Source organism: Schistocerca nitens, chromosome 4 (assembly GCF_023898315.1).
Source record: "Schistocerca nitens isolate TAMUIC-IGC-003100 chromosome 4, iqSchNite1.1, whole genome shotgun sequence".
Classification (NCBI taxonomy): Eukaryota; Metazoa; Arthropoda; class Insecta; order Orthoptera; family Acrididae; genus Schistocerca; species Schistocerca nitens.
The window spans coordinates 83,454,354-83,467,677 of NC_064617.1; the positions used below are offsets into that span (position 1 = coordinate 83,454,354).

Sequence of the window (13,324 nt, forward strand, 5' to 3'; positions counted from 1 at the left end):
GTTTTTTTCTCTTTTGTATGTAGATTCAAGTGAGTTTGTGCCTTTTGCAAGTGGATCTTATTTATGTGATATGTTTTATGCAGAATTGTCTATAATATATTCCCAAATCACCCAGAAATGTCTTACACAGGTCAGCAAAGAAATGGATGTTCATTTTGTAAGTGTGCCTCCAATGTTTGCTGATAACCTGTTCAAATCATTAACAGTTATGCTCTTACTTTTTTATTGATTGGCGACTCCATGTTGTCCTGTGCACCACGACCAGATAACAGGTTTACTTGAAAAAAAGAGACAGCATTGGTCGTATATTTTTTTTTACTATTGCAAAATCGATTTTCTGTCACTGAGTGACCATCTTCAGTGCTATATTGTATAACTTAAATTGGGATGCACTGTTGTCACTAAGCTTACGGCGATCACCGGTGATCGCCGTAAGCTTAGTGACAACAGTGCATCCCAATTTAAGTTATACAATATAGCACTGAAGATGGTCACTCAGTGACAGAAAATCGATTTTGCAATAGTAAAAAAATATACGACCAATGCTGTCTCTTTTTTTCTTACTTTTTTATTTTGATGTAAGAGAGTCCTAAAGAGTAATTTTTGAATATGGTGAAGCTACATTTCTTTGTTGTGAGCCTTTGATGTTGTCCTTTCAGTTGTCTCTCTCTCTTGTATCTATCTGTACATCTCTCTCCCTCATCTGAAATTTTTTCAGTAGCAGCTGAGTTTCAAATTTTTAATAACAATAGGAAAATAATTTAATGAAATTGTAATGCCAGTTTAGGTAGTTCTGGGTTTTGCTGTTAAGAGAATTGCACACTTTTAATATATATAGGACCTTCTCAATATGAATTGCAATTTATTCTGTACTTGTTGTGTTCTGTATGAACAAGTTGCTATTTTGAAAAGGAAACCAACAGGCAGTCTGTGTATATGAACAGTGGTCATAAAAGTTTCAACATACAGAATTTATATGGTCAAGGAAACTACACATAGCCAACTCCTTCATTGGCCATGTTTATTTAATGTGTGTCTCATTTTAAATGCTATCTGAAATTATTGTGCAATGAAACTTATGTAACTTCATATCTTTATCCACTGCACTCTTTCTTCTTACAGAACTGGCATTAATCCATCATGGACTCTGATAGTTCATTGGATGGTGAAGTTGAAACTAAAAACGAGGTAGAAAATAAATTCAGGAGGTCTGTAGACAGAGAAGAGAATGATTATACACAGGATGGAAGTGAAGAAGACAGTGATGACAACTCGGAAAGTGAAGATTTAAACAGCAGCAAGTCACCACCAAAGTCACCACAAGAACATTGCGAGATATCTCCAAAATCTCCTGCTTCCTATCATAGTAAGTCACCATCAGGGCTAGACAGGCATGATCTATCTCCAAAATCAATGGTATGCCTTTCTATCAAGTCACCTCCACAAGATGATGTACAGGAGCAGTCAGATAGGTCACCATACTCTACCCCAGTACAGTCTCCACCAGATGCTGATAGAGGTGAAATGTCACCACAGTCTCACAGATCCACCAATTCAGAATCTCTGCCACCAACTGGACAACAATCACCACCTTCTGGGAGGTCTAGCACAGTAGCATCCCCACCTTGTCCCAGTAGACATGGTGACTCTCCCAAATCTGATGATTTACATTGTGACTCACCTAAATCTGATGACGTACAAAGTGATTCTCCTAAATCTGATGATGTACAAAGTGATTATTCTAAATCTGATGATGTACATGGTGACTCTCCGAAGTCTGATTATGTATGTGGTGACTCTCCGAAGTCTGATTATGTATGTGGTGACTCTCCTAAGTCTGATTATGTACGTGGTGACTCCCCTAAATCTGAAGATGTACGTGGTGACTCTCCTAAATCTGAAGATGTACGTGGTGACTCCCCTAAATCTGAAGATGTATGTGGTGACTCCCCTAAATCTGATTATGTACGTGGTGACTCTCCTAAATCTGAAGATGCAGAAGATGTACGTGGTGACTCCTCTAAATCTAATTATGTACGTGGTGACTCCCCGAAATCTGATTATGTACGTGGTGACTCCCCTAAATCTGATTATGTACGTGGTGACTCCCCTAAATCTGATTATGTACGTGGTGACTCCCCTAAATCTGATTATGTACGTGGTGACTCCCCTAAATCTGATTATGTACGTGGTGACTCCCCTAAATCTGATTATGTACGTGGTGACTCCCCTAAATCTGATTATGTACGTGGTGACTCCCCTAAATCTGATTATGTGCGTGGTGACTCCCCTAAATCTGATTATGTGCATGGTGACTCCCCTAAATCTGATTATGTGCATGGTGATTCCCCTAAATCTGATTATGTACATGGTGACTCTCCTAAATCTGATGATGTACGTGGTGGCTCTCCTAAATCTGATGACGTACGTGGTGGCTCTCCTAAATCTGATGATGTACGTGGTAGCTCTCCTAAATCTGATTATGTACGTGGTGACTCTCCTAAATCTGATGCTTTACATGGAGACTCTTCCAAACCCACCAATGTACCTACTGACTCTCCTACACCCCTCAGTGTACATGGTGGCTCTCCTAAATCCCTCGATGTACACGGTGACTCTCCTAAATCTTGCAACGTGCACAATGACTCTCCTAAATCCAGTGACGTACATGGTGACTCCCCTAAATTGGGCAATGTACATGGTGACTTTCGGAAATCTGATGATGAAGATGTTGACGATGATGATGATGGGGAACTTTCGGACTCGAGTCAGAGTGGCAGATCTAGCAGACAGAGTGATGTATCTTCTGTAAAATCTAAGAGAAGTGAACAAAATGGTATTGTTGTGAATGCTGTTGAAATTGTAAATAAAGAAGAAACTCTGAATGTCAATCAGAAACAGGAGAAAAATGAGATGGAAACTGAAAGTACAGTTAAAAAAGATGGTATTCCTGGTCATGGCGAAGATTTATCTGATGTTTCAGATTTAGATAGTAATGATGGTAATGATAGTTTGGATGCAATATCTGAAGAAGACCGCCAGAAAAGAAAGAATGAAGAGAACAAAAAAGTTGAGGATGGAAAAGTAAGGAAAGACTCTTCTGCCGTGGAGGAAATGGAACAGTTAGATTTTGAAGCTGAAGAACAGCAGGAAAAGGAAGACAGAGAAGAAGGTGAATGTGAAGAGAAGAAGGATGAGAAGAGTGATGATGAAGGTGAATTGAAGGGTGATGATTTAGAAGAAGGAGAACTAACTGACGATGATGAAAATCGGCCCGAGGAAACAGAGCCACGACCAGTTTGTCGATTTTACAACCGTGGACAATGCACTTGGGGCTCTAATTGCAGGTATGTTATTATTTTATCATATTTAAGTCCTAATTTTGTGTTTATGCTGCGTTTTTTTGTCAGACATGCAAGTTTGAGTTACTCTGCCTTATGCATTAGACTTGCTAATTTCAAAAGAAAGTATATGTTTCCTAATTCAGAAAGTTCCAATATTCTCTTCCACATAGTTCTCTGGAGTCCAAAATGTCACACAGAAAAATTACACACTATTTTCTCCAGTTTCTAAACAAGTAGTAGTCTTGAGAATAAGCTTGAGCTTTTTATTTTCATTGAGTATAATTTTATGTCATTATGTAAAAACATGAATACTACTCAGAGGTTAGGCCTTATGCGTGTTCTGACTGTGGTGCAGGGTTTCCTAAACTGTATTCAGTGGAATACTGGTGTTGCACGGGTAGCAAATAAGTGCTCCGTAAAAAAACTATTAATACACGGCATCCCCTCCCTCTCTCTCTCTCTCTCTCTCTCTCTCTCTCTCTCTCTCTCTTTGATGTTATCACTCAATAAAACAAGTTTTTCCTCATTTTTTAAAAAAATAACCTTCAAAATAACCAGTGTGTTCCATCAAAGTAACAGGTCTCGAATATGTTCCACTAGAGAAAAGGCTGGGGAACCTCTGCAGTGATGTTCCCCTGCAGTAGTGCAGTGTATCGGTAATGACATACCTGCAGCTGTGATGTTTCACTGTACAATATTCCAGTGGAATTTTCAAAAATTTGTTAGTATGTCAGTTCAACATAACAAATGTTATTTGGCTGTAACATAATTTCAATGGCACCTTCAGAATTTGACAGGAGCCTTCAGTTGTTTATTATTTAGTAGAGAGAAAGATTGCCTTGCCCAGGTGTATATACTGGTGCTTGAGACTTTGCATACATGGAATTTATTTTTTACTTCTTTGTACACAAAGCTTGTGTAGTGTCATTGGGACATGCATGAAGAGGTCGTTGGTTTCACTAACATGGAAGAGAGGCATGTATAACGGGCCATGTGGAAAGCAACTATCACTGAAGGTGCATTTACCTGTGGCTGTAACTTGCCCCCCACACGAGTATAGGTAGACATGTAAATACATGCCTCTTCCTCAGCATGTGTGTGCAAGTGATTCCATTCACACCTGTGTTCACATTGGACACCTCGATTTCCATCTGGGGCACGCTACAGCCGCAAGGCGCCCAAGTGTAAATGCTCCTTAACGTCCACACTCATGAGACACTTCATCTGTCTTTGTGCTTTGATTATGGTCATGACTTAACAGAAACTCACCAGGAATTGTACACCTTTAAGGCAAAATGGTAAATTGTGAGGCATTCGCAAGATTCGGGGTGTAAAAACTCGCTTGCTTGTATTGTGTATTTTTGTGTATTCAGAAAGACTATAGAATTTTCTAGGCAGTTTTATTCATAGACAAAACTAAATCAAAATGCAATGAGTAGGCACCCAAATAACAAAGAAAACTTAATAAACCCGTCTTTCCTAGCAAAGAATGTAAATGAAACTTATCATAAGAAGCAAAGTTGTTAATACACAATGAAAAATCAGTGAATCTGTATATCCTAGCCAAGTAAATTTGCTGTTTGTTTGTATTCGTGAGGATAAGATTGTGACACTTAATTCTGTCAGTGACATAAACTTACAAAAATGCATCTGTCACAAAAAACTACCAGCACTACCTACTGGTTCTTTGGTGTACTATGGAGCTAACAGCACCATCCATTGGATGTTGGTGCACTACCTTGTGATGATTAAACATCCAAAGCACTAAGCTGAGCTAAGGATTTTAGATAAAACTAAACTACAGATAATTTTTTCTGTATCTGATGTTGATGAAATATGGCCTATATGTTGCCCCAAGCTACGCTCAGGTTACTTGTAGAAAACCATAAAAATTCTTCTGGTAGTTTTGGATATTAGAGTGTTCAAACAGACAAGCACACTGGTTTTTCAGTTTTATTATTAATATAGATTCATGTGCGCTGTTTTTCCAGGAATTACGATGTTAAAATGAAATCATTCATATTTTATTGACATTGTAGCACTATTTTACAAAATGCTGACATGCATGGTTTTCAGCTGACTGCTATACTAAATTATATTTCATTTTTGGAAAGAACAAAAAAATATTGTGTTTAAATCCGTATTGTTCATTCATCAGTTTGTCCATTTCCTTTATCTTATATTTATATATTTTCCATTCCTCAGGCATATTCCATTTCATTCCAATAGGTACAGTGTGTAAAATTTTCATAGTATTTTCGATATTACTTGCTACATGTTTTGTGATTTGCAAATAATATGCAAAAGCAGTCTTTGTTGTTCAGGGTGATATGTTCCTTGTACATGTTTGATCTATATAAAAACGGTCACATATTCTGCATTGTGATCTGTAAACACCATTCACACCAGATGCATAACATAATATGTATAATACTGGTACGATACTTCAGTGTAATAAACTTTTTTCATTATGTGGGTTTTTGTCATGCCAAACTATGCCTCTATTGGTACAGTTATGCCATAGCATAGTAAATTAAGTTTGTCTATTGGCACATTAGTGTGTAGGTGTATTATGTCTAATGACCCTTGTAGCATGTTATCAGTGATTGACAGATCCTTAGCTTCATTACTGAAAAATAACTACTGCATACACATTAGTTCATTGGATATCTTTATGAGCTTGTTAGTTTTTTTTTATACAAGCAGCTATTTAATTCTGCTATCAGAATCTCTCTCCTTTTAATAATAATATGCGTACTTTTGCACATGGAAAATCTACTTGCCCTCCCCATGATTTTTAATGAGCAGTACTGCAATATTAAATACACTGCAGAAACAGAGCCCAAAAGGAAGAGTAATTTCTTACACTTACTTGACAGGCTAGAAAATAAGTTGAAATTTTCTATTTATTATAAACCCTCACATTCAGATGCAATAATAGGGGATGACACCAACTATCTGCCATGACATCTCTCTTTGCGGTGGTGACTTGCCTGTGTGTCTAGCATGTATAGAGTCCAATGTGGAACAAGAGTTTTTTTGTGTAGGTCAAACTGGTCATAATTTTGTAACTAGATACAAGGAACATATCAGCCTGAACAACAAGACTGCATTTGGACATCATTTGTGAAGCACAAAACATGAAAATTTGGAAAATACTTGAACATTCTGCTCATAGCACCCATGGAAATGAAAATGTTATAGCTCAGGAATGGGAATTATATAAATGGAAGATAAGGAACTGGACAATTTGATGAATGAACTGTCCAAATTTATGTACATTATTATTATTATTATTATTATATATATATTTTTTTATGAAATATGGTTCAACACAGCAGTCAGCAGATGGCCATGCATGTCAGTATTTTGTAGAATAGTGCTACAATGTCTGCAGCCTTTATAAATGCAATATGAATGTATTTCATTTAACTTCATTTAACTTAATAATCCCTGAAGTGACATCTCACTCAAATACATAATAAACAGCTGAAGATGCCTGTCAAGTTTTAAAGTTGCCATTGAAATTACATTACAGTCAAATCACATTTGTTATGGTGACCTGATGTACGGACAAATATTTTGAAAATTCCATTGGAATTTTGTGCAACGAAACATTAGGGCTGCTTGTATACTGTAAATGATGTATTGCACTACTGTAATCTGTGCCCACAAAATGTTGGAAAACTGTTTATGTATTTTAACATTTTATTTTTTATTAATGTTTTGCCTTCTGATGTAGGTAATGATTTAAAGATGAATGCAACCATTTAAAACTAGTCACCATTAAAAAAAATTACATGTGACTTTGATGGAAGCCTTGATTGATTGATTGATTGATTGATTGATTGATTGATTGATTTTAACAGGGAAGCTAACAGCTTAGGTCTGACCCACCACTGCCCTCACCGAAACTAGGTTTATTGTGCAGTATCTCTCCATGTATGTCTAGTAAGCCAACCAGTGTCCTTAAATAGTGCAAGGAGTCCCTCTACCAGTTTTTTGTTAGACACAATTTCTTCAGGTCTAGTTGTCCCTTTTGTTATACCCATTGTGTGTAGGTGTTTTTTTGAAATTCCCATGACCTGTCATCAGTCCAGTCCTGAGTTTGATCTCTTTCCTGTTCAAACCAAGGATTACAGAGCTTCTTTTAAATCATGGCTTGGGCATCATTACCTCACCATGTTTTTGCCCATGGACCTTGGTCCAATATCCTACGTGCTTCTTCCTAAGCCAGTTACATAGTTCTAGTTTGATCATAGCCTTGGTGATTGTCAGGACAGGTTCCGGTCCAATTAATGGAGTTGTTGCCCCCACCCTAGCCAGTCTGTCGGCTTGTTCATTGCCACAGATCCCTGAGTGGCCAGGGACTCACACTAGGTTTACCCTATTGCTTCCCCTTAGCTCTACTAGAGCCCTGTGGCAATCTGCAACAATCTTAACTCTTGTTGCAGGAGCTGCCAATGGTTACAGGGCTGCCTGACTGTCTGAATTGATGTAGATGCTACAGTCATTGTAGCACCTACGCATATTCTCCTTCACACATGCCCTGATTGCAGTTAATTTCAACTTGGAATACAGAGGCCAGTTTTCTTAGTGAGATGATGCTCTCCAGTCTTGGCTGAACCCCGTACACCCCTGCCCCAATGCCTTGTTCTGTTTTCGACCCATTGGTGAACCAAATGGATGTCCCCCATACAGTGTCGAACAGTTTTCTCCCACTGCTCCCTACTTCCAATTATTATGTTGTAAGGCCTGTCGAAGCAGTTGGGAGTTATTATATAGTCGGCAGGCATTTCCCCAGCCATTCCTATATTTACCTCACTCTCCATGTTAGTGTGTGACTCTGGATATTTGAATTAGACCCAGTTTTTACCAGTTTTAAGTCTGTGTGCCCCAGCTGCTGCCTCCATCTTGACCTAAAGGTGAAGTGGAGGCTTCCATTCCAGCAGTTGGTGTGCTGCTAATTCCGCCCGTTATGGCTAAGCAGGCCATTCTCTGCACCTTAGCAAGCTCCTTAGCAGGAACCCGCTGTTCTACCTTCTTACATCACACTACGGCTGCCTAGGTAATCCTAGATCTAACCACTGTGGTGCATATCCAGTGCATACCCCTGGGGCTTAGGCCCCAGTTTTTGCCACAAGCCCTTCTAGTACTCACTAGAGTCCTTTTTGCCTTGGAACAGATGCTCTTAATGTGATGGGCCAAGTTAGCTTCTCATCCAAGGTTACCCCTAGATATTTCACTAGCCCCTTCACAGGTAGAGTTTCATTGAAGAGCTTTGGATTCCAACTTGAGTGTTGAATATGTCTCTTCGTGAATGCCACCACAACAGTCTTCTTAGGATTAACTCTCAGATTCTGTTTAATGCACCATTTTTGCACAATGTCCAGTCCTCCTTGTGTCAATGAATTTGCCATGACAAGGTCACCTGCGTATCCTTGGCATAAGCGTTGTCTAGAACTTAGTTCCACAATGAGTTCGTTCACCACTAGATTCCACAATAGAGGAGACAAAACTCCTCTTTGTGGGCAGCCTCTAGTGGTTTTAATTACCATCTTTTTGTTCATCAAGGTAGCCTCTAACTTCCTTCCACTAAGCATGGCCCTGGTCCACCTACATATAGTGGTCCCCAGGTCATGCACATCTGCTGCCCTTACCATGGAATCGAAGAACCAGTTTTTCCAATGTTTTGAGAATGAACGAGGAAAGACTGATTGGTCTCATATCCTTGGCCTTGGTATGATCAATTCTCCCTGGCTTTGGAATGAAGACGACCTTCACTGACCTCCAAGCATTGGGAATGATTCCTACTGCTAGGCTAACCCTGAATAGCTGGCACAGGACTCTTACGAATGATCGACCAGAATTCGGTCTTGCTTTCTTTCGGTTCCCAGCCATGTCGTTTACCATTAGCCAACTACACCTGATTGAAAACATCTGGGCCAGGTGACTTGAACGGTTGGAATGTTCCCACCGCCCACTGGATTTTGTTGAAGTTCACACACTCCTTGGCTGATTCCCAGTCCTCTCTTAGAGCGCCTGAGAACCGTTGTCTCTCTGGGGTCACATACTGGTCTGTGTTGTCTGGCAGAGGAAAGCGAGTTTTGAGGAGCAATTCCAGGGTCTCATGTGCTGTCTTTGTATATTCCCCAGCCTCCTTCCTCAGTGTACCTCCTGGATTGGTTGGTACTCTAGTGAGAATCTTGTGAAGTCTGGCTTGTGCAGCCGTGCCATCCATTTCCTCACAGAATGCCTTCCAGGATGCTTCCTTTGCTTGTCTGATTGCAAGATCATAATTGACAAGGGCCTCACGATATTTAGCCCATTGTCCTTTATGTCTCACAATATTAAACAGTCTCCGTACCTGTTTTCATTGCATTTCCAGTTTGTTATTCCACCAAGGAACGCTTCTATTTGTGCCCTTCCTGATGATTGTGCAGTTGTCCTGATATGAGGTCACTATGGCAGATGTAACAGCCTCTGCTACTTCCTCAAATTCTACTGGATTCCTTATTGAGGTTTTAATTTCTGATTAGCCTAAGTCAAGGTCCCTTCTATATGTCTCCCAGTCCGTTTTCCTGGGATTCCTGTAGGTCATGGTCTGTCTGATTCCCATTTCAACCTTGAATTTGATGTACATGTGGTCCGATGAGGATGGCTCCAACACCACATGCCATTGTTTGACATAGCTACCCATCATCATGGAGCCAAAGGTTATGTCAATTACTTCTTCCCTTCTGCTATTCCTAAATGTAGGTTTGTTGCCCCTATTCAGGACCTCTAAGTTGTTAGCTAAAAGAGATTCAAGAAGGTACTCACCTCTACCGTTGATGTCCTTGCTGCCCCACACTAGGTTGTGGGCATTGGCGTCACATCCCACCAGCAGTTGATCACCTTGCCGATGGCAAGTCTCGACCAGTCTCTTCACCTCCAAAGGAGGAGGAGAGCTGTCTTCCTAAGGAAGATATGCTAAGGCCAAAATAATTTCCCTCATTATACCTTCCTCACATTGCTGCATTTTAATGGTCACTAAGTCCCTAGTGCAGAAATCCATCATTGGCACGAAAGAAATGCCATTTCTTACATAGATGCATGTTCTGGAGTTTCTTAGATTCCTAGCATAGATCGGTTTACCTCCAGTGCCACCGAGGCCTGGTACACCCCCTTTGTATAAATAGGGTTCTTGTATCAGGGCCATGTCCACTTCCTGTCTCCCCAGGCAGCGACTCAGGGCAGCAGGGGCCCCTTTACTGTGCTGCAGATTAATCTGCAGCACCTCCAGGTTCCGTCTTGCTGCCATCTTTGAGGTCTTTGAGAACCTGACCTGCGAAAACCCTAAAAACAGTTTCAGGTCCTGCTCCCGCATCGCCTTCAGGGACTTCTCACCGACCTCCACCACCAGGGTTTGTCCTTCCAGAGCAGCTTTCTGGTAAATCACTCTCCAGTCTTCTGTCGATACTTTTGGGTTCTGGACCCCTATTTTCCTGAACAGAGGCTTGGAAGAGACTTCCTTAAGGATCTTAGGTACCCATAATGATATCTTTGCGGTCTTAAGAAGCTCCGCTGCCATCTTAATCAGCAGCTTCACATCTTCCCATGGGGATATCATGGGCACCTTGTCCCTGAGACATTCCACCGTGTGCACCCCCTAAAATCCGAGACTATAGGTCTGTTTTCCTTTTTTTGCCTCGGTTTTTTCTGGACTCGCTTATCCAGGGAGGAGGGGGTCTTTGATTCCTCCCTTATTCGCTTACTACATGTCTTTGATATTGTGGGGGGTCTGCATATCTCTTCAACGTGAGACTGTATTTTCCTGGGGGGCTTAGGTTCTAGTCCCTTTAATTCCCTCCACTTGTCTTTAGGAAGCCATTCTTTCCCTTCCTTTTTCCTCTGTTCCTTGAGTATCTTTCTCCTCTGGGCCCCAGACTGCTGGTCTAGCTTCTAAGTTACAGTTCCTACTTCTGGCTCAGGTCTAGACCCTGATTCAATAGTGGGAATGCCTTCCATTGGTTCTGTCCCCGATGTTTGGGTATCTGAGGTCTCAATTTGCCCCTCAGTTTGTTTTTCTTTATTTCCTATAATTGTGTCCATATTGGTCCCATGAGATTTGGGGATCTAGAAGGTCCACAGCACGAATACCCCGTGCGGTGTAAGGTAATTACTCAGGGAGGTCGCCCGGTATCCCTGAGGCCCTGTTTACGACACATCTTTCCATGTGCCATGCACCCTTCAGCATGGATTGCATCACACCTTGCGTTGGGTCAGGGAATAGGGTAGGACTAGGAGAGGATAGGGAAGATGGGATGTTGTGGGACACTCTTAGTCTGATCCATCGGCTGAGGCCTTTCCGGCAGTAGGTCCTCTACCTTCGGCATAGCCCTCAGCTTCCCGCGGGTATGCAATCCTCTCCACCCGTACAGACAGTGCTTCGCCAAGGTGGTGTCCCCCAGAGAGGGACGGAAGCCTTAATCCCTACACATTATAAAAATGTATGTATGTATGTGTGTGTATATGTTCTAGATCTCCTAAACCACTGCACTGATTTCAGCCAAATTTGGTACACATATCCCTGACCGTTAGGCAACAATCTCTGTGGTGTAAGAGCCACTACTTTTCATATTTCAGGAGATATGGCGTCATACACAGTAAAATTCATGAAAAACTCCCATTCTGTGGATAATGGTTAAATTCATTACTTCTGTGCTAAGAACTCTATTCTCAACATATTTTGAAGACAGTACTTACATATGCCACTGAATGTACATACAGAAATATATCATTGTATGACACGTAGTTCAAGAAATATGACTTCATAAGCACTATGACATGGGGAAAAAATGCCGCATCATGCACGAAGTTTTAATACATTTATTGTTAACTGCTGTGCCAGTCCCACATTCAGGTCAACTTAAGGAAATCCCTGACACCAGTCGGCTTTTTTGACAGCTTTCAACTGCGAAGTGCAAATGGCGGTAGGTGAAAACATTACCCATCTATAGAGCTACAAAGAGGTGGTGTCATAGAGAAATTCACTAAATAGTGTTGTAGATAAGCGAAGCAGCTGTACTTATACGATCATACATTGTGCATATTTCTTTGTATGACTGTTTCATAGTTTCAAAGGTGTTTTCATGAATATGCAGAAATTAAATTTCTTCAATGTTACGCTACAAACATAATTCACTTTTGTTTTCATTTCTAATAGAAAAATGACATAATGGAAACCCTGACAATGCTGGGTTTGTCAGATAGATTTCGAAGTGGTCTTTGTTGACTTGCTTTAGCTTAGTCAGTAACCCCAAGACCATTGCAAGCACTTTTACCGTATACTGTGGTTAAGTAGAGCTGTTCTGCATCAGAATTGTAACCAGTCTTGTCAAGACATATTTTTCTTTGTTTTGGTTTTTGTATTGTGCAGGAGTGCCACTAGTAAAACACAACATATTTTTTATGTTAGTGTCAGACATGGTCAGAACAGTGTTCTCATGGACCCCATAATTACTCTACAAGGTCACATTACTGCCAAGGATGATGTAATAATCATGGCTGACCAGGTTCCTCTCATACTACAGTGTTGTTTCCGCAATGGTAATACCGTGTTTCAGAACAACAGGGCCACTGTTCACACACTTCACGTCATCCAGAACTAATTTTGTGAGCATAAGGATGTACAGTGACATCTCCCCTAGCCATCACAGTCACCAGATATCGGTATTATTGAGCCTTTGTGGTCTACTTTGAATAGAAGGCTGCATGATTGCTATCCGCCTCCATTATTCTTACCACAATTTTCCACTAGTTTGCAGTAAGAATAGTGTAAGAATCCCTTGAAAACCGTTTAGGAGCTCTGTTTATTTGTTCGGAGATGACTGGAAACTGTTTTGAATTACGACGGGAATTCCTCCACCGCATTAGGCACGGTAATGTATGTTTTCCGTTTTCTTGTCTGCCTCCTATACCTATAAATACTTTAATGG

At 40.6% G+C, this 13,324-nt stretch overlaps 1 protein-coding gene across 5 annotated transcripts in view; it reads left to right on the top strand.

The window, feature by feature from the left end:
• The window catches only part of LOC126251386 (zinc finger CCCH domain-containing protein 18-like), a 135,316-nt gene that overhangs the window by 29,317 nt on the left and 92,675 nt on the right, over positions 1-13,324 (top strand). For all 5 annotated transcript variants that reach the window (XM_049951776.1, XM_049951775.1, XM_049951778.1 and 2 more), the window contains exon 2: positions 1,123-3,347. In XM_049951776.1, the coding sequence (XP_049807733.1) occupies positions 1,141-3,347 (2,207 nt within the window). In that variant the 5' untranslated portion in view covers positions 1,123-1,140. The remainder of the gene's footprint in view (positions 1-1,122; positions 3,348-13,324) is intronic.